The sequence below is a fragment of the Pieris napi genome, chromosome 24 (genome assembly GCF_905475465.1).
Source record: "Pieris napi chromosome 24, ilPieNapi1.2, whole genome shotgun sequence".
NCBI classification, from domain to species: domain Eukaryota; kingdom Metazoa; phylum Arthropoda; class Insecta; order Lepidoptera; family Pieridae; genus Pieris; species Pieris napi.
Window position 1 is genome coordinate 3,803,950 of NC_062257.1, and position 27,335 is coordinate 3,831,284.

Sequence of the window (27,335 nt, forward strand, 5' to 3'; positions counted from 1 at the left end):
CGATGTGATGAGCATTTGGTGTTGTGCTTAGGTCTTGGGTGTTTAAATATGTATTTATTTATATGTTTATCTATCTATAATATGTATGTATATCCGTTGCCTAGTACCCATAAAACAAGCTTCACCAGCTTAGCATGGGACTAGGTCAATTGGTGTGAATTGTCCATTCATAAAAAAAAGAAGAAAAAAAAGATAAAGGTAACGTGTAGGTAAAATAATCAAAAAACAAAAAAACCTTGCTCCCATCTGTCAAAATTCATTTTGACATTTGACACAGTTGAAAATTGATCTATCAAAGCCAAAGGTAAAATTTATTTCAATTTGCTTATTAATTAAAGATTAACTTTTCAAGCCTTGTAATTACCTATAAACTCGACGGGCTGTCCCAAAACTCCTTTGTAAGATGGTTTTATTACTATTCCTTTTGCTCCTCTATTATCCCTTTGAATTGGTCTGTAACAAATAAATTAAAGGGTAACACGGTGTCCGATAAAATGTCAAATAGTTTAGTATGACTTAATCAGGGTAATTATAAATTAAGATAAGCTACTCCTTCATCTCTTTCTGTCGTAAATTATACTGCGGTAAAAAGAGTAGAACAAAAGACGAATCCTAGCTAACAAGACTTCTAGCTTAAGGCCCTTTCTCCACTGCTCCGGTCCGGCGTCGGAAACCGGAATCAGTCATGAGAAAAATATCGGAAGGCCGGATTGCGCTTCTCCACTATATCCGACAATAATCGATCAGAAAAAATAAGTCACCCCGTCGTAATATATATGTATATATATATATATAGGAAATAGTGTGAAATGACATATAGCTACAGCGTGCGACGTCCCTGAGGTCATAGGTTTGATCCCCGGCTGTGCACTTGGACTTTCTATGTGCGCATTTAACATGAACGGTGAATGAAATATTGTGTACCGGCTTGCCTTAGACCCGACGGCGTGTGTCAGGCACAGGAGGCTGATCACCTACTTGCCTATCTAGATTGATAAATAGCCATGAAACAGGTTCAGAAGGTTGTAGCGCCACTGATTTTTAAGTTAGGTTAGATAGTTTTTATCGCTAACTCAACAAATAAGAATCTATTAACTAGTTGTGAGAATACTGTTCTACGGAACTCGAGTTGCCTACTATAAAAGAACAATCACTGTTCTAATAGCGCACAGGTGTTTTCAAGAATGAAGTAGCCTATAAAAATACGTAAATTGAAAATGCGTTCTCAGCGCAATAAATTCTAAAATCCGTTAGAATCTCTTTAGAAGCCCTCTCGGTGATTTGAGCTTTTATTTGCGGGGTAATGGTAGTAATTTTTGTTTTGTGCCGTGTGTAATGTATTTTGTTCTTAAGCCCTATTGAAAACAAAATCTTGAACAAGTTTTAATGTTTAAAGAACTTTATTTCTCATTACAAAAATAATGTATTTTATTTACATGAGAAACTTAATATATACGACCGAGATACACGTCGCCATCAGCCGTCCTAATTTTAGTTTACTAGGCTCATCTGATATATATTTAACTGGTAATTTTCATTTTAAAAATAAATAAATCAGTGGCACTACAACCTCCTTAGGTCTTGGCCTCAGATGTCTGAATCTGTTTCATGAGCATTTTTAAATCTAATAAGCATGTCTAAGACATGTCGGTTTCCTCACGATGTTTTCCTTCACCGTTCGAGCAACACACTGCTCTATGATTTTCATTTTAGTTATATTAAAACTATCTTATAATATCGAGCCATGTTGGCCTAGTGGTTTAATCGTGCTACTGTCATCCTTGAGGGCTTAGGTTTGAGCCCCGGCTGTGCACCAATGCACTTTATGACCGCATTTAAAGACTTTTAATATCTCAAAGACACGCGTATGCCTTTGACCGTGTTACAGCAGCTGAATATTAAAAAAAAACGACGAGATGCACTCCGGGAGTGCCGGCAGAAGTGAAAACTTGAATATTAACGTTGTGCATTTTTAATATTTTGGAATGGTTAGGGAATAATTTTGCACGAATTGCTTTAATCTTAATATATATAAATTACGTGTCACGTTGTTTGTCCGCTATGGACTCCTAAACTACCGAACCGATATCAATCAAATTTGCACACCGTGTGTAGTTTGATCCAACTTAAAAGATAGGATAGCTTACATCTCAATTTATACCCGCAATATTATTTTATTGCAAAATATTTGTTTATTATTTGATAGCAACAATTCTAACAGATGGCGCTGTGTTGAAAGTACCAACGTTTCACATAAGCTACAATTTAATGGCAATAAAGCGTGGTGGTCCCCATGACTGGTGTTCTCCTACCGTTTCCCTTGAATAGTTTGCTACTATGTAATATAACAAAAACCTTAGCCACAGCAACGCTTGGCCGGTCTGCTAGTCTACTATATAAAAATAAGTCGGGTTTTCCTTCCTGACGCTATAACTCCAGAACGCACGAACCGATTTCCACGGTTTTGCATACGTTGGAAAGGTCTCGGGCTCCGTGAGGTTTATAGCAAAGAAAATTCTGGAAAAATTTCAACAGAAAAGCGGAATCACCAAACGAAATGTTACATAAAACGAAGCCATCTGGTGGCGAAACGGAGTTCGCCGAGTTTGCTAGTTATCAGTATAAAAGTACTATCATTTATGTGGTAGAATACAATATTTATTTACTGCGCTATCGTAGACAAACATGACAATTTATATTACATTAAATACGCCGCGCCAGCTGTCTACTCTCCATCCGTCTTACGAATTTTCGATCAGGTCACGTGTCCTGACGCGAGTTTAACATTTTTTACCCATTCCAAAAAAAGTGTACAACGCCGCTAAAGAAGTTTTCACTTCAAAAATATCAAAAATCAGATATGCAATCTGAGGCCAGATATTAATAAGCTACTTTAAAAAAAAGCATTATTTCGTGAAATTTCGTACCTTTTTCCTTATTTTACATTCTCTAACATTGCAAAGAACGGTTCGGAGGTAGTTGATACATAGTTTTTTAGCTATAAATATAAGCCCTGAGTGCATAGCTCGATATTATCCTTGACTCGAACTAATTATAATAATACAATAATAAAACAATTAGTATAGGAACAATGAGAGATTGATAACAAATACTTTGCCTTTAAATAAAATCGCAAATAGTTCATACACACAAACATTCAATAAACAATATATGGTAAAGGGAGGAATTTAATAAATTAAATAGGCAAACATTTTCAAAAGCATTAATTGCTTTATATCAAAACCACAGCGAAATGCAAAGGAATATAATCAAATGTTCCGATCGGCCGTAGTTATGTAACCTAACATTAGTTAAGTTACATATATGTTTTTATATATTAGTTAATAATTAAAAGTGTAATCACATGTTGTGTCAATCAAGTGTTCAATTGTTATTGTAATTTAACATTCTCGTTCCCGACAATGTCCAATAACATAAGTGTCAATTAGATTTACGAACTCTTCAATAAGTCAAGTTAGTTTATTTAATCCAGCGTCGCAACCCCACAACCCCTAATGTTATCTTAGTTATAATCTCATGTAAAACAATTAAAGTTTGTTACCCAGCTTCAAACAAAGTGTTTCATTTAATATAATATTTACCGATAAACGTTCAGTGTTTGGTCAAAGGTCAAAAGTTTAACAACGACATATTGACAGACAAGATGGCGGATGTTTATGATCAGCTGTTTAGTCCTTGTTAACATTACTTTATGGACGTTACTATAGTCGTATTTTTAATTAGACGAAGTCAACTGACGTTTACGGTGTTGTCAGTTTTTAATGAAATAAAAATAGTGTTGTGACAAAGTAAAAACGCCTGAATTAATGATCGGTGATGGCACTAGTCGCCGCGCCGCGTTTTGTAATAAGACGTCAAAAAACTGATTGTAGTTACACAGTACTAGTACCTAACTTATATCAGAGCACTTTTATACAATTTTGAAATATAAATATTATTCTTTTATTGTTTGAAATGATTAACTATTCACACCAATGTTCATTCATCTGATTGAACAAGAACTGAACGCATCACTATTACTTTAAATATGGCAACATTATTTTACAAAGTGACATTAGCTACTGTCAGTTGGCTTCGTCTAATTAAAAATACGACTATAGAAGTGTAATGGATTTTTAAGACATTTATTTATGTTCGAAGAGATGATTTTTTTTTTTAGTCCGAATTAAGTTCGGTGGCGGTTGTTGTATGGATATGTTTAGATATATTAAATGTATAGTATATATTCACATAATACGATAATAATAGTGATAAGAAGTAAAAATATTCACCTGAAACGAACATGGGCTGCGTCCGTCTCAGAATTGGCCCCCCCGGTAGGGTCGCGGGGGGGCCTATTGGATAAAAAAGACTGCTGTTCCTGACGCTTCTCCTCCATACTGCTGAAGGAAGAGTCGCGAACCACGTAGGAGCTCTCGCGAACTTCGCGTTTAAACTCTTTCTGTAACAGAAAATCTTCTACATCATTTAGAAAAATAGAAAAACTACGCCAAATTCTTTTGTATTCTTTTTCAAATGTTTGCTTTACCATTAGGCAACGAAAAAAACATTCTCGCAATAGGCAAGTAGGTGATCAGCCTCCTGTGCCTGACACACCGTCGACTCTTTGGGTCTAAGGCAAGCCGGTTTCCTCACGATGTTTCCCTTCACCGTTCGAGCGAATGTTAAATGCGCACAAAGATATAAAGTCCATTGTTGCACAGCCGGGGTTCGAACCTACTGCTTATACCTATAAGAGTAGCACGATGAAGCCACTAGGTCAACACTGCTGGTACTAATAATGAATGAATACATTTTTACACGCTTTATATTAGCTTGTATGTATGTATGTAACCGACTCCTTCGGACTCGATTTTGACCCACTTTTAACGGACAGATTTAATTCAAACTTTGCGCACCTGTCAAAGATCGATGACAATGCAATAATCCGAAAAAAAAATAAAAAAAATTTTACTAAAAAATAAATAATAGTTTAAAACACTTTTTAGTTTGATGTGCTTTAATAGCGGTATTTTTTAGTTTTTTTTAACTATTATTTATTCAATTCATTTATTGAAACCAGCTGTATAAAAAGTTCGTATTAGCAACGTATTTCCTCAGTAAACTTTGAAACTATTTATCATAGACAGTCCACTTTAATTTCATTACACAATTACTTACATGTGTGTAAGTGTCGGATTCCCTTTCATCGGCCAATCGATCCAACTGTTGGTTGAACGCGTCGTGCGACAAATCGCTAAACTTGTTGAGTTGGGTGTTTCGTTGTGTCTCACGTTCTAACGTACTCTGCCCGTGGCGGTCTGTGTCCAAACTACGTAACAGATAATAGCAAACTAAAATATGTTATATAAATGCAATAACCGATACGAATTTATTAACTAGTGCCCAATGTACAGAAACGTAAAAGAAGAGTTTAAAATACCATCACCTCGACGTCCGTCGTTCCACAACTGAGCGTTTTCTAAGGCAGTTTTTGCCGCGCACCACCACTATGTGGAACCAGTTGCCCACTGAAGTATTTCCGAACCAATACGACTTAGGGTCCTTCAAGAAAAGAGCGTACCAATTCTTGAAAGGCCGGCAACGCACTTGCGAGCCCTCTGGCATTGTGAGTGTCCATGGGCGGCGGTATCACTTAACATCAGGTGAGCCTCCTGCCCATTTGCCTCCTATTACATAAAAAAAAGAAGAAGAGAATTTAGAACGTGGATAGACCAGATTACCATCAGGTACACGTGGTACAGTGCAGACAGAAATGGCGTGATTTGCAGATGACCTTTGCCAAAAATGGCCACATAAATATTTATTTACACTTTGTTGCTTTTTGATATAAAAATTTAACAAAATTACAAGTAAAGGAAAGGCAACTGGCGGCCTTATCGCTTTCGAGCGATCTTTTCCCGGCAACTGTGAGAAAAGAAAAAAGATAAATACCTAGGAATTAATGAGATGATAGAAATATTTATAGGTAAAATATCTAAAATAAAATGTCAGCATAATTTAGGAGTGTGTAAAAACAAAAAAAGTCGTAAAAGACGCCTAAATATTTGAATTCTTTGCAACACCGAATGAACATTACTTATTCAGACCTGATATTCAGTAGTGGGCTGATAAATTAAACGAAATAATTGTTTAGCGAATAGGAATGTTTAAATACGTATTTACGTATATATACTACTTAATATTGTAGTGTAATATATTTATTATAATTTTTTGTAAATCTTATCTTTTTTTTATAGAATATGCGGCAAATGGTCAGTATATATCCGCCGCCCATGGACATTTTTAATATATATATAATATATATTAATATATATATATTATTCAATTTCTGCAGTTCACGTTACAACTTACAATCTATCTATTCTAAAATCATGACAATTACAGTGAACATTAGGCCGGCAACGCACTCGCGAGCCCTCTTGAACATTGAGTGTGTCCATTAGCATGTCATTTAACATCAGGTGAGCTTCCTACCCGTTTGCGCTCTGTACTTTAAAATAAAAAAGACAACGAGAGCGCTCATTTCATGTCAAAACAAACCTATTTTTCGTGAGCATCTGTCTTGTTCTTTCCACGGAATCCCACGAGTTCTTTCCACCTGGATCCGCTTCATTGCCATCTCCACCTGTAAAAGGAGTATTTCAATTCCAGATTTACAAAATAAAAAACTTTAGAGGTGTCAAGGGACACCCGGATGGAACGAAATTCCTTTCGATTAATTTATATGTTAATTGGTATCATAACAGTATGATAGATTTTCTCGACACCAATCTTACGACGAAAAAAAAAGCCAACATCACGAGGTGTTTCCAGGCGGTCACCCATCCAAGTACTGACCTCGCCCGACGTTGCTTAACTTCGGTGATCGGACGAGAACCGGTGTATTACAATAGCAAATAGCAAAAAAGTGTCGTGACAACTTTTCGTAAGAATTTTTTCCGTCTAGCCCCCTTTTACAACTTAAACAATAATTAAATTTAATATCATCTTTATAAACATTTGTAATTAATGTATTCAAATTCTTTTTTAATTGTATTCGGAAACCTAGCATGAACTATGATTCTTAAAATTAAAAAAATAAATCAGTGGCGCTAAAACCTCTTTTAGGTCTTGGCCTCAGATTTCTGAAACTGTTTCATGATCATTCTTTAAATCTAATAGGCAAGTGGTCAGCCTTCAGTGCCTGACACACGCCATCGACTTTTTGGGTCTAAGACGTGTCGGTTCCCTCACGTTGTTTTCCTTCACCGTTCGAGCAAGTGTTAAATGCGCACATAGAAAGAAAGTCCATTGGTGCACAGCCGGGGATCGAACCTACGACCTCAGGTATGAGAGTCGCACGCTGAAGCCACTAGGCCAACACTGCTCTTAAGATTAGCATTTACTTTTTTGTGTTTTAGGTATTTAAGACAACGCAATGTAGATCACTGTACACCAATTGACTTTCTTAACATCGTAAGGAATCCTTAGACAAAAAAAAGTCAACAAAAAAGGCACAGAAAGCTTTACCTATTAGAAAGAGCAAAAGATTCCCTCAAATATATTTATTGATATGTTTTAATAAGAATTGTACCTGGACTGCCGTATCGCCTCGATCGCTCATTTTCCAATGATGACAAAGGGCTGTGATCGATGTTGTCTTGCGATCCGCTGTACGAACTGTACATTTTGTAATTCGAACGTTTTTCAACTACCCTCTTAGTTGTCGTCACTGGGCTGTATCGCTCAGTGGGACTGCTGACACTGAAATCAATATTTATTTTAGTACAATCGTAATTAAAGTCGGCAAAACAGTATTTTTTAATAAAGGGCAACAGTCTTATCGATCGACCTTTCAGGGAGGTACCCTCCTTTTTTGGTGTTTTATTATTTACTGTGCGGTTCTTTTTATGACTTAAACTCGGTCGCCCGCATCTTTACCCGCGTGGAATTCGTGTATTTTCGTTTTTATACTTTCAAGATTTTTCGCTTCTCAAAAATTTTATAATGAACACATAACTTTCTCAGGAATCTGGCAATCGTGTTCATAAAGACTGAGTATGAAACATGAATAATAAAGACACAACAATTTTATATTTCCAAAAATCCCACCCATAGTTTGTTCTTATAAGAAACATGGAATAAAAAGCGACGCGAGAACAATGTACCTACATCTTTATCTATTAATACCCATAAAACAACATTGTTTCTCAATTACCCAATGTATATAGGACAATTAAACACATCAAAACAATTTAATATACAATTCGCTTTGTACTAGACAAACAATTAGTACGTACCGGTTAATTGGACTGGTAGGTTTCAAAGGGCTGTCTCTAGTTAGCGAAGTTGCAAACGGGCTGGTCGCTCTATGCGCACTATCGAGCCGAGAACCCAAATATTTAGACGTAATTGGACTGGATGTTCTGTGGGAAGGACTGGTTGCCCTGCGTATAGGACTGGATGTTCTTTGTACAGGACTCGTTGTTCTGTGATGATCTGTTTTATATTCTTTATTAATCCTTGAATATGTATCGGTGGCGTCTTTTGTGTTGTAATAGTCACGTTCTTCAAAAGTCGGCGTTCTTTGTACAGGACTAGTTGTTCTGTTATGATCTGTTTTATATTCTTTATTAATTCTCGAATATGTATCTGTGGCGGCTTTTGTATTATATAAATCGCGTTCTTCAAAAGTCGGCGTTCTTTGTACAGGACTAGTTGTTCTGTTATGATCTGTTTTATATTCTTTATTAATCCTTGAATATGTATCTGTGGCGGCTTTTGTATTATATAAATCGCGTTCTTCAAAAGTCGGCGTTCTTTGTACAGGACTAGTTGTTCTGTTATGATCTGTTTTATATTCTTTATTAATCCTTGAATATGTATCTGTGGCGGCTTTTGTATTATATAAATCGCGTTCTTCAAAAGTCGGCGTTCTTTGTACAGGACTAGTTGTTCTGTTATGATCTGTTTTATATTCTTTATTAATTCTCGAATATGAATCGGTGGCGTCTTTACTATTGTACATGTCACGTTCTTCAAAATTTGGCGTTCTGCGTATAGGAGTTGTCCTGTTACTATCAGTTTTATATTCTTTATTCATTCTTGAATATGAATCGGTGGCGTCTTTTGTGTTGTAATAGTCACGTTCTTCGTAATTCGGCGTTCTGCGTAAAGGACTAGTGGTCCTATATAAAGGACTTTCTGCTTTGTCCTTATTAATCCTTGAATATGTGTCGGTGACGTCAAATGATTTCTCTCTGGTGTCTTTGTAGTCATCGCGTCGGCCGTATTTACTCGAATTCGATTCATATATCTGCGGACTTTCTGATCTTAAGCGCGTAACTGAAATTTTACATTAGCTAAATGTAAATTCTATAGAATACTAGCTGCCCCCACGAACTTCGTTTCTCCTTAATGTGATTTTACTTAGCCTAACTTTTTAGTACATACTAACATGGAACATTTTGCTATGCTATTCTAGAGACTGTTCGGTTTTCTGGAATGAAAACTTTCTAGGATTTTCTGTGAATTGTTCTCGATATAAACCTCATAGTTCAAGTCATAAGATTTTAATTAACAAATAAAAAATAGCTGTGGATCGAAGAGGGGTGAAAATTAAGGGTTGTATGTAATTTTATATGATGTATAATAAAAAAATAAAATAAAAAAAAATCTCTAAAAAATTAAAATTTAGGGGTGGACAACACATGGAGTTATTTTTATTTATTTATTTATTTTTTATATATTAGATAATTATAAGCAAAATCAGTCCTATGTTATATGTTTAACTCTCTCTTTTTATCATACCATCGACACAATTTAGACAGAAGAAAAAAGAAGCATAAAAACATTGTATTAAGAGAATTCAAAAAAACTATTTTTTTTTGTTAATATTAAATGTGTTATTATTAAATAAATATAAAAGAATTTTTGCTTTAATCTGTTTATTAAAAGTTGCTGAATCCATATAAATAACGGTTAGTATCAAATATAGAAACTTTTTTATATCTTTAAAACTTTTCTTTGTCTGTGGATGAAATAAATATTAGAGTGAAAAGATGATATCGAATAAATACCTGGACTTGACATTCCCGCATATGGCGAGGGGCTGGCGCTATCTCTCAGCCTTTTAGACTTTGACCCCACACGGAACACATGCGGTGATCCGTGAACATCGTAACCGTTGAAATATATATATAGCTGGGGAATTTTAATATAATATAATTCGTACAATATTATAAATTACTAGCTGACCCGGCAAACGTTGTTTTGCCATGTATTTAATTACACGCTTTATATTAGCTTCACCTATATGTATTTATGTAACCGACTCCTTCGGACTCGATTTTGACCCACTTTTAACGGACAGATTTAATTCAAACTTTGCGCACCTGTCAAAGATCGATGACAATGCGAAAAACAAAAATAATTCGAAAAAAATTGAACTAAAAAATAAATAATAGTTAAAAAAACACGCTTTTAAAGCACATCAAACTAGAAAGTGAAAAATAATTCCTAATTTAGGCTGAAAATGGTAATGAACAAAAATACTGGTATTATTGTGAAAAAGCGTGGGGCGCTCTGTGCCATATTTTTCGTCTATCGAGTAGTATTAGTACAGTCAAAATTTGTTATAACGACATCGATGGGACTACTTATAAACGTAAAAACCGATAGTCGTAATAGCCGATGACTTAAGAACCGAATACAATAGCAATCAGCCGGGACCTTTGATTTTGGTCAATATAACCGGTATGTTGTTCTAAACGATGTCGTCATAAACGATTTTGACTGTATTATTATTATATTAAACATTACCCTATGTTTCCCCGTAGCTTTCGGCATGAAGGTCGCCCTATATTTGGTCGGCGATAACTTCTCAAGTGCACACATAACACTTCGCTTGTCATGCACTATGTCGAGTTGTAGGTCACCTTTGACACCGCACCCACTTGTGTCCAATTCGAAGGAGTGTGGTTTCAGGGCATCGGCGCCTTCTAACGCACCGGGGCTCAGACGAACACCCGCTGGGTCGAATACTTCACATGTAAATGGACCTCCCTGTGTAAATAATAAAGTTATTCAAACGGATTTGAAACTATTGAAAATCACTATTATAATTTTGTTTTTTTTTTGAAGTGAAACTGCTTTATCGGGGTTGGAAAAAAAATTTGTGTAACATTTTTTCGTTACGCGTCACATTTTTCCGTTACGCGCCATCTTTTGAAGTGAAACTTCTTTATCGACGTATGGGAGAAATTTTGTAGCAGGTTACGCGCCATGTTGCTTTTTGAAGTCAAACTTCTTTATCGGCGTTGGAAAAAAATTTACACACATTAGTCACATTTTTCGGTTACGCGCCATCTTTTTCTTGTCCCTACAACGGTTGATCCGAAGAGATTCGAAGCCATTAGTAACAAAAATATATAATAACGATAACAATGATAGTAATAATTCTATTACAATTAATGATCTTAGTAGATCTGTAATAATCTTAGTACCTACTACATAGTAGTACAGTAATAAGTTAAAATGAAATAATTGTATTTGTATTCATGTCTATGATAATAAAAGCCTTTTGTTAAACTTTATCTAATTTAACTTTAATTAACCAATTTCTGTAAAGTTGCATATAGTAGATCATTTTTCGAAAAATAAGGTCATAAAGAAGTTTCACTTCTTACGTGTGTACACCTAATACACGCACACATTTTTTTTTATAGAACGGGGGGCAAACGTGCAGGAGGCTCACCTGATGTTAAGTGATACCGACGCCCATGGACACTCTCAATGCCAGAGGGCTCGCGAGTGCGTTGCCGGCCTTTTAAGAATAGGTACGCTCTTTTCTTGAAGGACCCTAAGTCGAATTGGTTCGGAAATACTTCAGTGGGCAGCTGGTTCCAAATAGTGGTGGTGCGCGGCAAAGACTGCCTTGAAAAACGCTCAGTTGTGGAACGGAAACTTCTGTTCTAGGTATGTAGTATTACAAAAACCAGACCACAACCAGAGAATTTGTTTTTTCTAAGGCATGATATTTATTTATAAGTAATATAAAAGAAAACACTTTGACAATATACAATGTTAAATAAAATATACGAAACAGAAAACATAAGTCAATAATTAAGTACATTAATAGATAAGAAAAAAAAATTCTGCGTGTACTAGGCGTACACACGTAAGAAGTGAAACTTCTTTATGACCTTATTTTTCGGAAAAATGATCTACTATATGCAACTTTACAGAAATTCGTTAAATTAGATAAAGTTTAACAAAAGGCTTTTATTATCATACACATGAATACAAATATTTCATTTTACCTTATTACTACAAAGATTATTATAGAATTTCATTAATTGTAATAGAATTATTACTATCATTGAAAAACGTGACGATTTGCTACAAAATTTCTCCCATACGTCGATAAAGAACTTTCATTCCAACGCCGATAAAGAAGTTTGACTTCAAAAATTAAAATTAAACATTAAACGAAGTAAAACTTAATATTTTAAAGGAAAAAGAAATTGTTACTACTGCTAAACTAAGTTTTCTTGCTTACTAAAATATTTCCTCACACACTCTTTGGTAAGGGGGAAAATGACATCTTCGTACCTACATTGTATTGTAACATAGCTTAAATCCGAAACATTGGCGAATTACGTACGAGGTACATGAATTTATCAGTTTAACCTTTTGCTAGTATTTTATACGTTTTCCACAAATTTCTCGGAATCAAAAAGTATTATTCTTACTTACAACTTTCACTTACAATCTTAAACATCATCTAGTATTGTCTTTGATTAACATAACCTTTACACATTTAAAGAAAAATCTTTTTACCGGATTAAAGTTATGTATTATTATAAATTTACAATTATTTGACATAATTTTAAATTTATCCGACGTTTCGCGTGCTTTACAGCTTGCGTGGTCACTGGTCACGGTGACTGAAGACAAAAGGTGTTGGATGTGTTGGAACCCTCCATCTTTTAGTCGATACCAACTCCGGGGAAATAAATACAGATAATGCAATTTTCTCTACAGCTGTGATACTTTTTTTGACATTAATCCGGTAAAAAGTTTTTTCTTTAAACATCATCTTCTCAAACTATCCTATGCTGAAACACTATTTTTATTGTGCAACAATAGTTGTTATGTAGAAATTATTGTCAAATCCCGAAAACATGCCAAATGGAATAGACTAGCTGCCCACCGGGAATCCTAGTGTGGGGGATGGTGAACTTTCTTTTTAACGAAATATCGTTTTTTTATTATTAATAATAAAGTATTTTTCTTTTGCTTATTGTGGCCATCAAAATTGTTTTAATAGTTATATTAAGTGACATGACTCATAATGATGGCAGATATTTGAAGTACATATCACGTAACGCAAGCGTAAACGAAGAGCGTTCAAAAATTACGTAACGCAATTTTTGGAGATTATTGCCTCCCCCCCCCATGAACTCGCCGTAACGTTTTTCAGTACCCATGTACAGTACTGTATCCAAGTTTAGTAAAACGTTTCGTCACCACCTAGTGACTCTTTAGTTACGTATTATGTGGTGTAAGTAGAAAATAATATTAACAATAAAGTGTATTTCAATCCCCGCCCCGCATCGTAACGTTTTACAAAAGGCCCCCCCCCCCTCCCAAAATTCGTTACGTAACTAACCTGGATATGCTCGCCCTTGTACGTAATAGCTATGGTCCATGTGCCGGCTTCATCGGGCTGGAAGGTGGCGCTGGACGCTGTGGTGCCAGCTGCTGAAGGCGGAGGGTGCCTGGCTTCTAATGGAACAGCTCTACCACTAGGCGAATGAGCTGTCACGTCAATATCTTGGCGACGCGGGGCACCTGAAAACGATATTCAATAGTCTGTCATATGGAGAATTGTATCACTGCAATAATATAAACAAAACGGGTATGAAAATATACAGAAAAACATACTTTACAAATATAGGAAATTTTATACCGAAAAATTTATTTAGTACGGTTACACTACATATATTAAAGAAAAGTCTTAGTGGATTATACGTATATTTTGTATAATTAATAAATCTGAAAGTGGTACATTCAGATGTATAAATCAGTCATATAAAGTTAAGTTATGTATAATTGTTGTCAAAACTTATGACCTAAAAAAAATCAATGGCGCTACAACCTTTTTAGGTCTAGGCCTCAGATAATCTAATAGACAAATAGGTGATCAGCCTTCTGTGCCTGACGCACGCCGTTGACTTTTTGGGTCTAAGGCAAGCCGGTTTCCTCACGATGTTTTCCTTCACCGTTCGAGCGAATGTTAAATGCGCAAATAGAAAGAAAGTCCATTGGTGCACAGCCGGGGATTGAACCTACGACCTCTGGGATGAGAGGCGCACGCTGAAGCCACTAGGCCATCACTGCTCCACGCTATAAAGGCACTTTTAAAAATCTATTTACCTTCCTGAAAGCATTACACGGCAGTGGTCCATAACGTTCTTCAGGCTCATTTTAGAATTGGGTTTGATTTATTTTTTGAAGTGAAACTTTTTTATCGGGGTTGGAAAAAAATTTAGTGTAACATTTTTTCGTTACGCGTCACATTTTTCCGTTACGCGCCATCTTTTGAAGTGAAACTTCTTTATCGACGTATGGGAGAAATTTTGTAGCAGGTTACGCGCCATGTTGCTTTTTGATGTCAAACTTCTTTATCGGCGTTGGAAAGAAATTTACACACATTTGTCACATTTTTCGGTTACGCGCCATCTTTTTCTTGTCCCTACCACGGTTGATCCGAAGAGATCCGAAGCCATTAGTAACAAAAATATATAATAACGATAACAATGATAGTAATACTAATAATTCTATTACAATTAATGAAATTCTGTAATAATCTTAGTACTACATTGTAGTACAGTAATTAGTTAAAATGAAATACATAATTGTATTTGTATTCATGTCTATGATAATAAAAGCCTTTTGTTAAACTTTATCTAATTTAACTTTATTTAACCAATTTCTGTAAAGTTGCATATAGTAGATCATTTTTCGAAAAATAAGGTCATAAAGAAGTTTCACTTCTTACGTGTGTACACCTAGTACACGCACACATTTTTTTCCTTGAGAGTCGTTTTAATTGTGAAAAAATCTAGGAATGCTTTACGAACGTATTAAACATTAAATAAGAGATAACTTTCAAAGTTTTAATACCGATATATACTTTGCATTGAAATTCAACCAAACTTACCTTACTTCGAAATCTTTGGAACTATTATCGAAACTTTAATACTATTTTCAATGGAAAATAAGTATAGGAAATTGAAAAAATTGGTTTCAAACGCAATTAATGTGAAAGATAATAACATATTTATTATTAATGATAATTATAATAATAAATCGTTTATTTGCAAAGCAAGTGGTATATTCCGATCGATTTATAAAAAAACGTGAATAGTATATTCATTTTATAATTTAAATTAATTAGTTAATTTTTTATTATTAATTATGTATTCAATTAATAGATTAAAAAGTTTATATATAATAAAATTACCTGTCGCGCTAACCAACACTTCTACCAGGCTCCCAGCTGCGCAAGGAGCCATACCAGGAGGTGGGACCGACACCAATCTTGGCAGAACTCTAAAGAAATATCTCCCATCCACACTGTAAAAATATATATCTATATTAATTCATTTTTGGCGTTTTAATAGTTTAGCAATCATGAGCTTTGCAATAAAAGTTAAAGTAAAAAATCATATAATCATATAGGTAGCATAATTTACACTTATGACTCGTCAGTACATATAAATGCTTCTAATTTTACATTTACCGCCAGTTCTCAAATCAAGGGCGTAGAACGGGAGAGAAGAACTGGCAATAAACTCTCCGCCACTCTTTTTAATCGTATTTTTTTTACACACATTTTAATATATAAAGAGGAGAGCGTATAGCCAGTTCATCGACCTCGATTTGAGAACTAAATGTATGGGACTTGAGTTTTCGTCGTTAAGCGTTAATTGTGTTATTAATTGAATCAATATAAAAAAAATATTTTTTTTTATAGAACCGAGGGCAAGCGGGCACTCTTACACACCCATGGACATTTGCATTGCCAATGGGCTCACGAGTGCGTTACGGCCTTTAAATATCATCGTTACACTAAGAATAAGCAATTAGTTTAAATATTAAGTTTAAGGAATTAAATATTATGATGCTCTCTGGTTAATCTATTTTTGACGCCCACTTATATGGAAATTGTATTCGATTTTACAACAAACTCCCAAGTGAAATTAGAAAATTATTACTGACTACTTATTCAAAACTCTTGTTAAACGTAAATTAATCAATAAAGCTTTTTATTAAGTTACTGACCCGGCAAACGTTGTTTATTTCTAGGAAATTTTTTTTTTGTTTTAATAGAAATAACTAACTCATATACTTAAAAATAGTGGTTGATCGTAGAGGGGTGAACATATAGGGTTGTATGTATTTTTTAATGCCACATAATAAAAAAAAAAAAATATTATCAAAAAAAATTTTTGGGGTGGACTTAGAGGTTTGAAATATAGATAGTGGCCGATTCTCAAACTTACTGAGCATGCATAAAAATTTCATTAGAATCGGTCGAGCCGTTTCGGAGGAGTACGAGAACGAACTTTATGACACGAGAATTTTATATATAGAGATTTTGAGTTTGAAAAATCATCGATTTAAATCTAAAAAAAAAGGTCAAGATTCGCTTACATATTAAATCTAAGTAATCAAAAACGAATTCCAAATTTTATTAAAACTGCATTTTCGGAGAGAATAAAAATACTAACCGTATATCATCAACAACAAGAACTATCTCGTGCATGCCAGCGTGCTCAGGTACGAATTCCCCGGCGCCTCTCGAATCGAGCTTTAACCTGGATTCTTGCTCAAGTGGATTCACAATTAACACCTTTACATCCGACATTGACAAGTCTTTTGATACGCTCTGAACTTTAATGTATGTCTGAAATTGAATTTTCCTTAATTAAATGAAAATTTGGCGCCTGGTAGTTACTACCGGTGACCCCAGAGCTGGTGCTTTCCTCGCTCAACGAATAAGTATCGCAATACAGAGAGGAAATGCTACCAAATGGGACCAAGCATTTTAAATTTTAATTGTTTTAATTTTCTTTTTATTAATTTCTAATTATTAATATTACGTTTTAAATACTGTACTGTAGATTGTTATGATTACTAATAAACATTTTATTTGATTGATATAAAAATTAATAATTTTATTTTACAAAAGTTTGCCATCGCTCGGCATTGATCGCTACATAAAATTCAAGATGTAGTGTAACAAACGCGAATAAAATAAACCTGTTATATAAGTCAAACGTATTAGACACACGGGTTGATTTTTAGCTGGACTCGGTATTACCATGAGAGCCTCTATCACGATTTTCAAGCAAAGTATTAAATAGGAACTTTTCAATTAAAATCAGCTGATAAATTTGAAGTATATATATGGTTCATTCTATCATCTATGAGAGGTGACTTTAAAGGAGAAATGGACGCGAGTGAGTGTACTGGACACTTTTGTCGTAATAATCATTATCGCTCATCCTTCTTAGGCAATTCGTTTAGGATCTCCGCCATTAAGTTGTGTGTGTGTGTAACATTTTTTTAAACTCTTCTACGTAAGCATTTTTTAACCATATCCTACCCTGCTCAATCGTGACTTTTGAACCCGTGAGATCAGTTTTTATTTTTTATTATTTTAAAGTTAGGTTCTATAATTTTTTTATGAGTTTTGGTTAGGCTTTTCTTGCACTTGCTAGGGTTGCCTGAAAGAGATCAAATAAGGCTTTTTTTACAAGCGATAAAGCCTTGTTTGTTTTTGTGTAAATATAACGAAGTGTGCATAAATAATTAAATTATCAAGATATGTTTCTAATTTAATTCTTTACACTTTACAATTAAATAATAATAACAATAAAGCGATATCTTCCAGGCAATTAGAATTGTAAGGAAGTGCAACAGCTCGAATTAAAATCAAAATGTCTTCCCAAAAAGTACCTTAACAATATAACACAGGCAATTTATCCTGCTAGCCTCATCTGAAATAAATGAGTTAATCTCCAAGATGCGAGGGAATTCTTAAAAATCTACTCACAGGTTCTCCCACTCTCCCCGAAGTGGAATCGAGTGCGACCCGCAACATGTCGTGGACGGGCGGCCTCGGCGGAATATTCCGGAATTGCGTTGCCCAAGCCATTACACCTAAGTGCTCCACGTCGCTTTGACTCATGTCCTTCGCTGATAATACTGGCTGAACTCCTGCAATTATATGTTATCCTGGTATACTTCATTATGACTGGACAATATACAAATAACAGTGTAAACTCTTTATAATGAAGAGAGACGTTATAGAGAGGTTTCGTTATATAGAGGGATGAGAAAAAATACCATATTTATCCATACTACAACCATATTACAATAATATATATATATAAATAGGTGACAATAGTGCGTTTAGTAACTGAGACCAAAATTTCCTACAGGCAATGTAGGTAATCTAAGAATAATGGTATATGCGTTAATGCAATTAACAATAACAAAGGCGAGAAGGCTGTTGTGACCTCAGGTATCTTTCTTAGAAATTTCGACACCTTAATAGGTTAGTTTTGTAAGCTGATTATAAAAAAAAATACACTTAAGTATGTTGTTGATGTCTAAATGTGCAAATATATCTTCGTAATAGAGAATGTCCGTTGGGTTATAAAGAATGAATATGGATTTCGTGTTAAATCGAATGACGTTATAAAGAGTTTACTTTATATATTTATAAATGCAAGCTAATCAATCCTTTTTGTAAAAGATTCGCGTTTGTTGCTTCTTTTCTAGGGAGACGGAATAAATAGATTGACTTGGCATTAGCATGGTAACACTATGTATGTCACAAGAAATTACACACATATATTATATATATATATTAATCGCAGGTCCTGCGAAATTTCGTACTAGCGTACGTGTGTACGTGGTGTTTAATTTTTATGCCATCAAAAACTTAACTTACCGAAAAAAGTTGTGAGATCTTTGTAATACCAAGCCGGTTAATTTATTCAGTCCCTTCTGGCTTAAATTTTTACTTGATTAGCTTACCTAATATCTTATAGTGATCATATCAATATTAAAAATTCTTTATGTTTTAAAAAAATAGATTGACTTGGCAATCGCACTAAACAATTTTATTAATATAATATGTATTACTTGTGAAATACAGTAATTGTATTCTAAATTTGAATATATTAATAGAGTATTGATGATCGGTCATTCAGTCACTGAGTGACAAAATTAAGAAACTACTCATCCCTGAGGTCGTAGGTTCAATACCTAGCTGTGCACCAATGGACTTTCTTTCTATGTGCGCATTTAATATTCGCTCGAACGGTTAAGGAAAACATCGTGAAGAAACCGGTTTGCTTTAGATCCAAAAAATCGACGGCAAATAATTGCCTATTATATTGACAAATTAATCATGCAACAGGTACAATCTGAGGCCCAGATCTAAAAAGGTTGTAGCGCCACTGATTTATTTATTTTTAAGTGTTACGTTCTTGAATAAATGATATTTCATTTCCACGCTCTATTCTCGATTCGACCTGTTTCCTCGAGACAATACATACCAAGCTTTTTAGCAGCATCTATAGCCATTTGGTTGTTCTCCTCCCAACGGGCTGGGTCTCTGCGGAGTTTACTGGCCGGAGGAGCAGGACCTCCCATGGACCTCACCAGCTCGTTTGCCACACGTCCGTCGTTCCAGTCCGTCTAAAAGAGTCCCAAATTAATAAAGTATCTCAAGTGTATTAATCTATATCTTTATATATATAACTCTTCTGTGAGTGTGTATGTCACTGAACTTCTCTCAAACGACTGAACCGATTTTGATGAAATTTTCTGTGTGTGTTCAAGGGGATCTGGGAATGGTTTAGATTCACAAATCAGCCCGGCAGGTGGCGCTGCAGTCGGTACTTTCATACTTTAATATCCTAATAGCTTGAAATATCATGCAGGACAACGTCTGTGGGGTCCACTAGTATATATATAAAAATGAAACCCGTTTTCCGTTGTCACGACATAACATGAAAACGGCTTGACCGATTTGTCAGATTTTTTAAATAATATTCCTTGAAGTACGAGGATGGTTCTTACGGAGAGAAAAAATAAAAAAAATTGAGTGAAAAAGTCTAAAAACAACACTTTTCTATATTCCCATACAAAATATTCGTAATAATACTTAAAAGTCAATTTGAACTTTAATACCATCTCTTATCAACTTTCTTTTTTTTATCTTACTAGCTAGACCGGTGTCCCGAATAGCATAATAAGTATTTAAAAGAAATAAAGAATCGACTGTTAGGCGGTACGATGTTCGCCAGGCCAGCTAATTTATAATATAATTAAACGTAACAACGAAAACTATTGCAATTATTACAACTATTGCTAGTATTTAGGGTATTTTAAGAATGATTATGGTGTTACAAAGCAAGCAAAAGCAAAGCAGAGAGCATCTCTAAAATCGTAGGTTCGAGCCTTTTGTTTATTAAATTTAAACTGTATAAACTTAAATATTGGAAATAAACGGAATTAATTATTATTATGTCAAATAAAACAGGATTTTCAAATACGAAGGCATTTTTAGTCTAAGCGTAGAGTAATAACTTGCCTTTCAAACATCAACATTGAAAAATATATGAATTAATACTAAGAACAAACAATTTAAGATATTAATAATCTTATGTATAAAATCTCATTTAATACTACTAGGTACATTTATTATGTTTGATACAAACAAAACAATTAATCTCTCGAACTTACTAAGTGGTTTGGTATTTATGGTGTAAATTTTATCTACTTTATGAGGAATGGTAAATATTGTACGGAAATTATTGCTTTGGTAAGATGCTTCAAATTGTGGTTGAAAACTATACTATTATCATGGTTAGATATGTCAGGGAATGCTCGGATAGCCAGTGAAATGCTTGAGTCAATTGACCGTAGATTTTTATTGTTGCTTTTGTTAACCATTGTGATTCCTTCTATTACTTTGAAGTCTAATCATTTATTTTGATTTGATTAGATTTGACGACTCATTGGTCTAGTGGTTAGTACCCCTGACTGCGAATCCATGGGTCCTGGGTTCGATCCCCGGCTGAGACGAACATCGATGTGATGAGCATTTGGTGTTGTGCTTAGGTCTTGGGTGTTTAAATATGTATTTATATGTCTATCTATAATATGTATGTATATCTGTTGCCTAGTACCCATAATACAAGCTTCACCAGCTTAGCATGGGACTAGGTCAATTGGTGTGAATTGTCTTTAAAAAAAAATAGTTTTGTTACTATTTCGTCATAGTCGTAGAATAGTGACGGATCTGATAAATACTAAACTTTACAGGGCAGCCATTTCAAAATAATATAATCATGTTAGTTTTTGTCATAACTATTTTAATTCATATTCTGTTATTATGAAAATTGGCATACAAGTAAACAAAGGGGTTTGTTTTGAAACAAAATAAAAATTATAACATTAAATAACACAGTTTTCTAGAAAAATCTAATACTTCTATCAATTTACCGACTGATTAATTTGAAATTTAAAACACATGGATTTTATTTAATGTAGCCGTATTATTTAGTCAATGTAGTATCCAAATATAATAAAAAGTGAATTTTGGATTTTTTTCAAATCCGACATTGTTCAACGATCATGACGATTTAATTGTTTCATAATTAAGATCATTACTTGACGACTAAAACTACGAATATTGTTCTGCCCTGCGATTCTGCAACTCACTTCACGAACTCACCGAAAACCGCTGTGTGAGTTCGTGAAGTGAGTTACAGAATCGCAGGGCAGAGCTGAGCAAATGCAAGTGGGGTCGGCCATCTGGACTTTGGACTGTACGTTCAGGGAACCCAGGGCAGTACTGATTGAGTATTCAGTGGAACATTGGGTTTATGGAACTTGTGGTTGGATAGATTGTGATAAATGAGATCGGCGCCTTGAACCTGCTGCTTTATAATTTAAGCTAACATTTATTTATTTTATTTATTTACACTTCATTGCCATAATACACATCATTTATTTTTAACATTATATTATAAAGTTATCAAAATGGCAACCATCGCGTACATATACTCATTATAATATATATTAGTTAATAAAATATAAAATACTGTATTAAACTATAGACACATAAAACTAATAATAAAATAATATACATTGAAATAAATAACTAAACTTAACATAAACTAAAATATGTCATTAAAAGGAGTCCCTTTAGGCAAGGTTCCGAAGATACGATATGTATTCCGTTCCCCCTTTGAATTGCTAGACTAATTCTTTGTCCGAGGTAGCTGCCAGATCTTCGGTCTCCTGTGATGTCGTCTAACCGTTTTGAAATTTCTTTAAAAAGCCTTAAAGCGCTAGGACCCCACGGACCAAGGGTCTCGACACCGAATGGGACAAAATCATATTCTGAGCCCAGACCCATAATTATACATATAGAAACAAAAACAAAAAGTAAGTAGATTACATAAGTTATTAGGCAACGGGCGGCCTTATCGCTAACAAGCGATTTCTTCCAGGCAACCTTAAAATGGATCAATAGAAAAAAAAGAAACACCTACAGAGGGTAAAGTACAAGAGATGCATAATTAATTAACAAAAAGATACTATAAATAACATGCATAACTAAAATTAAATAAAATAAAATCTAAAGAAAACGTAAAAATAATAGTATGTTTATCAGACATGTAAAAGGTTAATTGTCTCACAATTAATATATAAAAGTAGTAGCTAAACACGAGGCAAAATAGAAGATCAAAAAGGAAATAGAGAGAACATATTATTTGAAATGTTAAAAGGAGTCAATCTAAATGAAAAATTGTACGATTTGAGTATTCTGTGCTCGCACCTACATGACGCCCACTAAGCCCTCTAATGACGATGTCAATATCGATATTTCTCCGACAATTGTCGGAGCAATAGCGCTGGTATCAGCCATTGTCAGTAATTTAATAATATCAAAGTCAAATTAGTTCAAAACCGATAAATGGTTTATTTGATTTGCCAATATTAATAGATCTGCAAACTAACGATTTGATAGTCTGTAGTAATTTCATACGGCGTGTTTAAATATTAAACGAATACGAAGAAACCAACAAAGAAAATTTAATAGAAATTTTTTACAGACTATGTAATCATAACAAAACTTAAGAAAACAATCTTACGGCAGTTATGTAACCTAACATTTGTTAAGTTACATAAAACCATCCTACAACTCATCTGCTCATAGTCAGAAGACGGATTGCAAGATGCGCTCTATTAAAAAAAAACATAAATATATTAGTTAAAAATTAAAAGCGTAAACAAAATGTTTTTACCACACTTATAAATTGGAATTTAACATAAGTGTCACTTAAATTTAGGAATTCTTCTTAGTTTTTTGTTAATCTAGCGTCGCAACCACTAAACATTAGTTATTTTTAGTTACATAGTTAAAAGTTATAGTTAAGATCACGTTTTAAACAGTTAAAGCCAGTTGCTTCCCAGCTTCAAACAAAGTGTTTCATTAACATGTGTTTGAACATATCCAACAACCGCCGCCGAACCTTCCCCGGTACAAAGCTTTTTTGTCAGTTCACAGAGTGCTTTGTATACGTGACCTTTTCCAAAGGTCACTTGTAGCCAGGATTATATAGCGAACCTTCAGGTATTGATTTCAAACAAAACACAGGTTTTTTTTAATAGAAGAGGGAGCAAACGAACAGGAGGCTCACCTGATGTTAAGTGATACCCAAGGACATTCTCAACGATAGAGGGCTCGCGAGTGCGTTGCCGGCCTTTTAAGAATTGGTACACTCTTAGGACCCTAAGTCGCATTGGTTCGGAAATACTTCGGTGGGCAGCTGGTTCCAGACAGCGGCGGTGCGCGGCAATAACTGCCTTGAAAAACGCTCAGTCGTGGAACGGCGGACGTCGAGGTGATACGGGTGGAATTTCGTATTCTGTATCGACGTCCGATGATGAAATTCAGCTGCAGGTATTAATAGCTTTTTGATTGGTCTTTGGGTGGGTCTACGGGTACCTCCATTATATGCAGATAATAATCCATATCCAGAAAATTATGGATATGGGAATTTAACACAAACAATTGACGTTCTTAGGTCACTTGACCAATTTTGCGCTGTATACTTGATCGTTGACAAATGACAATTGACAGTTGACAAATGACGGTTGACAAATGACAGTTGACAAATGACAGTTGACAAATGACAGTTGACAAATGACAGTTGACAGTTAACAAATGACAGTTGACAGTTGACAAATAACAGTTGACAATAAATTAACTTACCGTAAAGTTAGATATGGGTCTCTCCAATCTTGAATTAACCCAGTCCAAGGTGGATTTCATTCCTGACGAATCTGGTTTCATGAAATATGACAGATACGTCATACCAGACAGTTCGTCCAGCCATGGTGAAGCCAAGTACTCCGGTTCCAACACCATTGGTACTTGCAACTCACGGTGGGCAAGTTTCATGGCTCTCCGACAGTTTTCGACCGCTTCGTGGCGATCTGAAAAATTTTTTTTTCTGTGTCAACGATTATTTCTGATTAGTTATTAATTTTGGATATAAAAACAAATTTAAAGTAGTTCAGTTATCTAATTTTCAATTAAAATTTAACTATGTTCACGTTCTGCCCTGCGATTCTGTTACTCACTTTTCTTAAGTTTTATAATTTTATAAACAATAATCTACAAGCTCCTACCTTTTCAGAATGCCAAATCGTAAAATTACTGCTTCACGACTGATTTGAGAGCGACCTCCGATGCGAAAACCGATGTGTGAGTTCGAAAAGTGAGTTACAGAATCGCAGGGCTGAAGAAGGAAAAACTTTCACGCCGACGCACGCGCCTATACAAATATTATAAAGAGGAAATCAAAATATAATAGATTTCCCTACATTATTCCTGAGTAACTTTGGCTATTCCAAAATATTTAAATAACGAAAGCCAATTTAAAAAATAACTAGCATTATTATCACTAACTGTACCTACCTAGCGGTTTCAACAGCGTAAAATACAACCGTTCAATTTGAATCTGTAATTTTCGATATTAACATGAACAATCAAATGCTTCTGCTTTATAACAAAGTTACCCCCTTAAAGTACTTTTCATCTCTTTCTGACAAATTATATTAAGGCTAGATGAAGAGAGTAAGAAGAGAGAGAGAGAATAAGTACTTCAGTTAAAACCTTGCAAGTACACGTAACATACGAAACGGCTAAAAGAAAATATTATTTTCCCTATTTATCGGAAAAATAACTGTCTTTATCTGTAATAGTTTGCAAATAGGAAACAAAAATATCGCGTAATCCGGATTTGGGATTGGAAAGCTCTTCGTAAAGAATGTTTAGATGTAAAGGAGGCTTTTGATAAACTATGTATAGACAATGCGACCTTAAATGATTTAACGAGATATACTGCAAATACCAAAAATATATAGTATGATTGTATCAAAATTAAAATCTACTGGAGCGCTATTCTTTCACTATAAGAAAGCTACATTATACCTGGCTTTGTACAGGCTGTATTTATTACATACTTAATATTTAAACTCAAACTCAAAATAACATTATTCATAGAGGTAACCAAGTACACTTATGAACGTCAATAGAAAAGATGTTAAATTGATTCTAAGCAAGTCAAGGGCGTAGAACGGGGGAGAAGAACTGGCAAGAAACTCTCTGCCACTCTTTTTAATCGCCAAGTTTTGAGTCATACAAATTGTTTGAACTGGAGCAAATCAATCCTAAGGATTAGGATCATTTAAATAATCGTCAAATTTATAAAAAGCTTTGATTGATAAATTCACTTTTAAAGAGAGTTTTGAATTTATTCAATGATAATTCTTTAATTTCGCTTGGGAGTTTGTTGTAAAAACTAATACAATATCCATATAAGGAGTGTTGTATAATAGTGCGTGTAAATTAAAAGAAAGTTATTCACAAAACTGCAAAGCGGCTACGTTGCAATATCAGCTGTCTCATGTGAATCTGTTACAAAAGCTGTTATAATTTTTATGGCATTAAAAATGCTGTTTTCATAAATTTATTATACCATTTGCTACACATTCTTAGGGGTTTTTTTAGGAACTTCTCTGAGATTGGTAGGTTGTGAAAGATAGCTTCGCGCTTGGTGGGGACACAATTTATAAATTTAGAATTCAAATATTATTATTATACTCTTAATTATAATTAACTTCAACACTATGGCATTGGCGAAAGGGCGCTAAATCTTGTGGAATCATACCTGAGCGATAGAATTCAAAAGGTAAATGTAAATGGAGCTATATCACAGGGATCCTCTGTTACTATGGGAGTACCGCAGGGCTCCATACTTGGTCCCTTCTTATTCCTTGTCTATATAAATGACCTGCCATTTCTTGTAAAGGAGCTTCACGAGATAGTACTGTTTGCTGATGACACTTCGCTTTTATTTAAAGTGAAACGACAAAATCCATCACTTGATAACGTAAACAGTGCCATCTCCAGTGTAGTTCACTGGTTTAATACAAATAATCTTAAGTTAAACGAAAAGAAGACAAAATGTGTTAAATTTGTAACTACAAATGTAAAAAGTAGTCATTCTCAAATAATAATTAAAGACGAGGAAATAGACTTTGTTGATAATGCGGTGTTCTTGGGAATTACTTTAGATAGTAAACTCCAGTGGGGCCGACACATAGAAGGTCTTTCGAATAGGCTAAGTTCCGCAGCGTTCGCAGTTAAAAAGATACGCGATCTTACGGATGAGAACACAGCAAAGCTTGTTTATTTCAGCTATTTTCATAGTATAATGTCATATGGTGTTATTTTGTGGGGTAATGCAGCTGACATTAAATCGATATTTGTAGTGCAAAAGCGGGCTATAAGAGCGATCTGTGGGTTGTCCCCACGGGAGTCGGTCCGAAGCAAATTTAAGGAATTACATATTTTGACTCTGGCAAGTCAATACATTTATGAGAATATTTTGTATGTGCGGAAAAATATAGATATCTTTAAAAAGAATAGTAGCTTCCATAATTATAGTACTCGTAATAAAGACAAAATTAGCGCACCAACCAGAAGGCTGCATAAAACGAGTAATTCTTTCCAAGGCAATTGTATACGTTTTTTCAACAAAATCCCTAGTGAGATACAAGCGTTGTCAATAAATAAATTTAAATCGTACATTAAAGTAAAACTGCTTACTAAGGCTTATTATAATATAAATGAATATTTAAACGATCCTAGTGCTTGGATA

At 34.4% G+C, this 27,335-nt stretch overlaps 1 protein-coding gene across 2 annotated transcripts in view; it reads right to left on the reverse strand.

Annotated features, from left to right (window-relative positions):
• LOC125061693 (filamin-A) overlaps window positions 1–27,335 on the reverse strand; it is a 167,655-nt gene that overhangs the window by 96,082 nt on the left and 44,238 nt on the right. The window contains exons 6-20 of one of the 2 annotated variants that reach the window (XM_047667242.1): window positions 24,380–24,603; window positions 19,644–19,785; window positions 18,131–18,294; window positions 16,803–16,978; window positions 15,533–15,645; window positions 13,676–13,857; window positions 10,825–11,067; window positions 10,083–10,206; window positions 8,304–9,348; window positions 7,598–7,767; window positions 6,565–6,649; window positions 5,182–5,332; window positions 4,363–4,462; window positions 4,293–4,329; window positions 365–453 (exon numbers count right to left, since the gene is read on the reverse strand). In XM_047667242.1, the coding sequence (XP_047523198.1) occupies window positions 365–453; window positions 4,293–4,329; window positions 4,363–4,462; window positions 5,182–5,332; window positions 6,565–6,649; window positions 7,598–7,767; window positions 8,304–9,348; window positions 10,083–10,206; window positions 10,825–11,067; window positions 13,676–13,857; window positions 15,533–15,645; window positions 16,803–16,978; window positions 18,131–18,294; window positions 19,644–19,785; window positions 24,380–24,603 (3,045 nt within the window). Of the gene's footprint in view, window positions 1–364; window positions 454–4,292; window positions 4,463–5,181; window positions 5,333–6,564; window positions 6,650–7,597; window positions 7,768–8,303; window positions 9,349–10,082; window positions 10,207–10,824; window positions 11,068–13,675; window positions 13,858–15,532; window positions 15,646–16,802; window positions 16,979–18,130; window positions 18,295–19,643; window positions 19,786–24,379; window positions 24,604–27,335 lie in introns of both variants that reach the window. The other variant, XM_047667241.1, reaches the window with a different exon arrangement.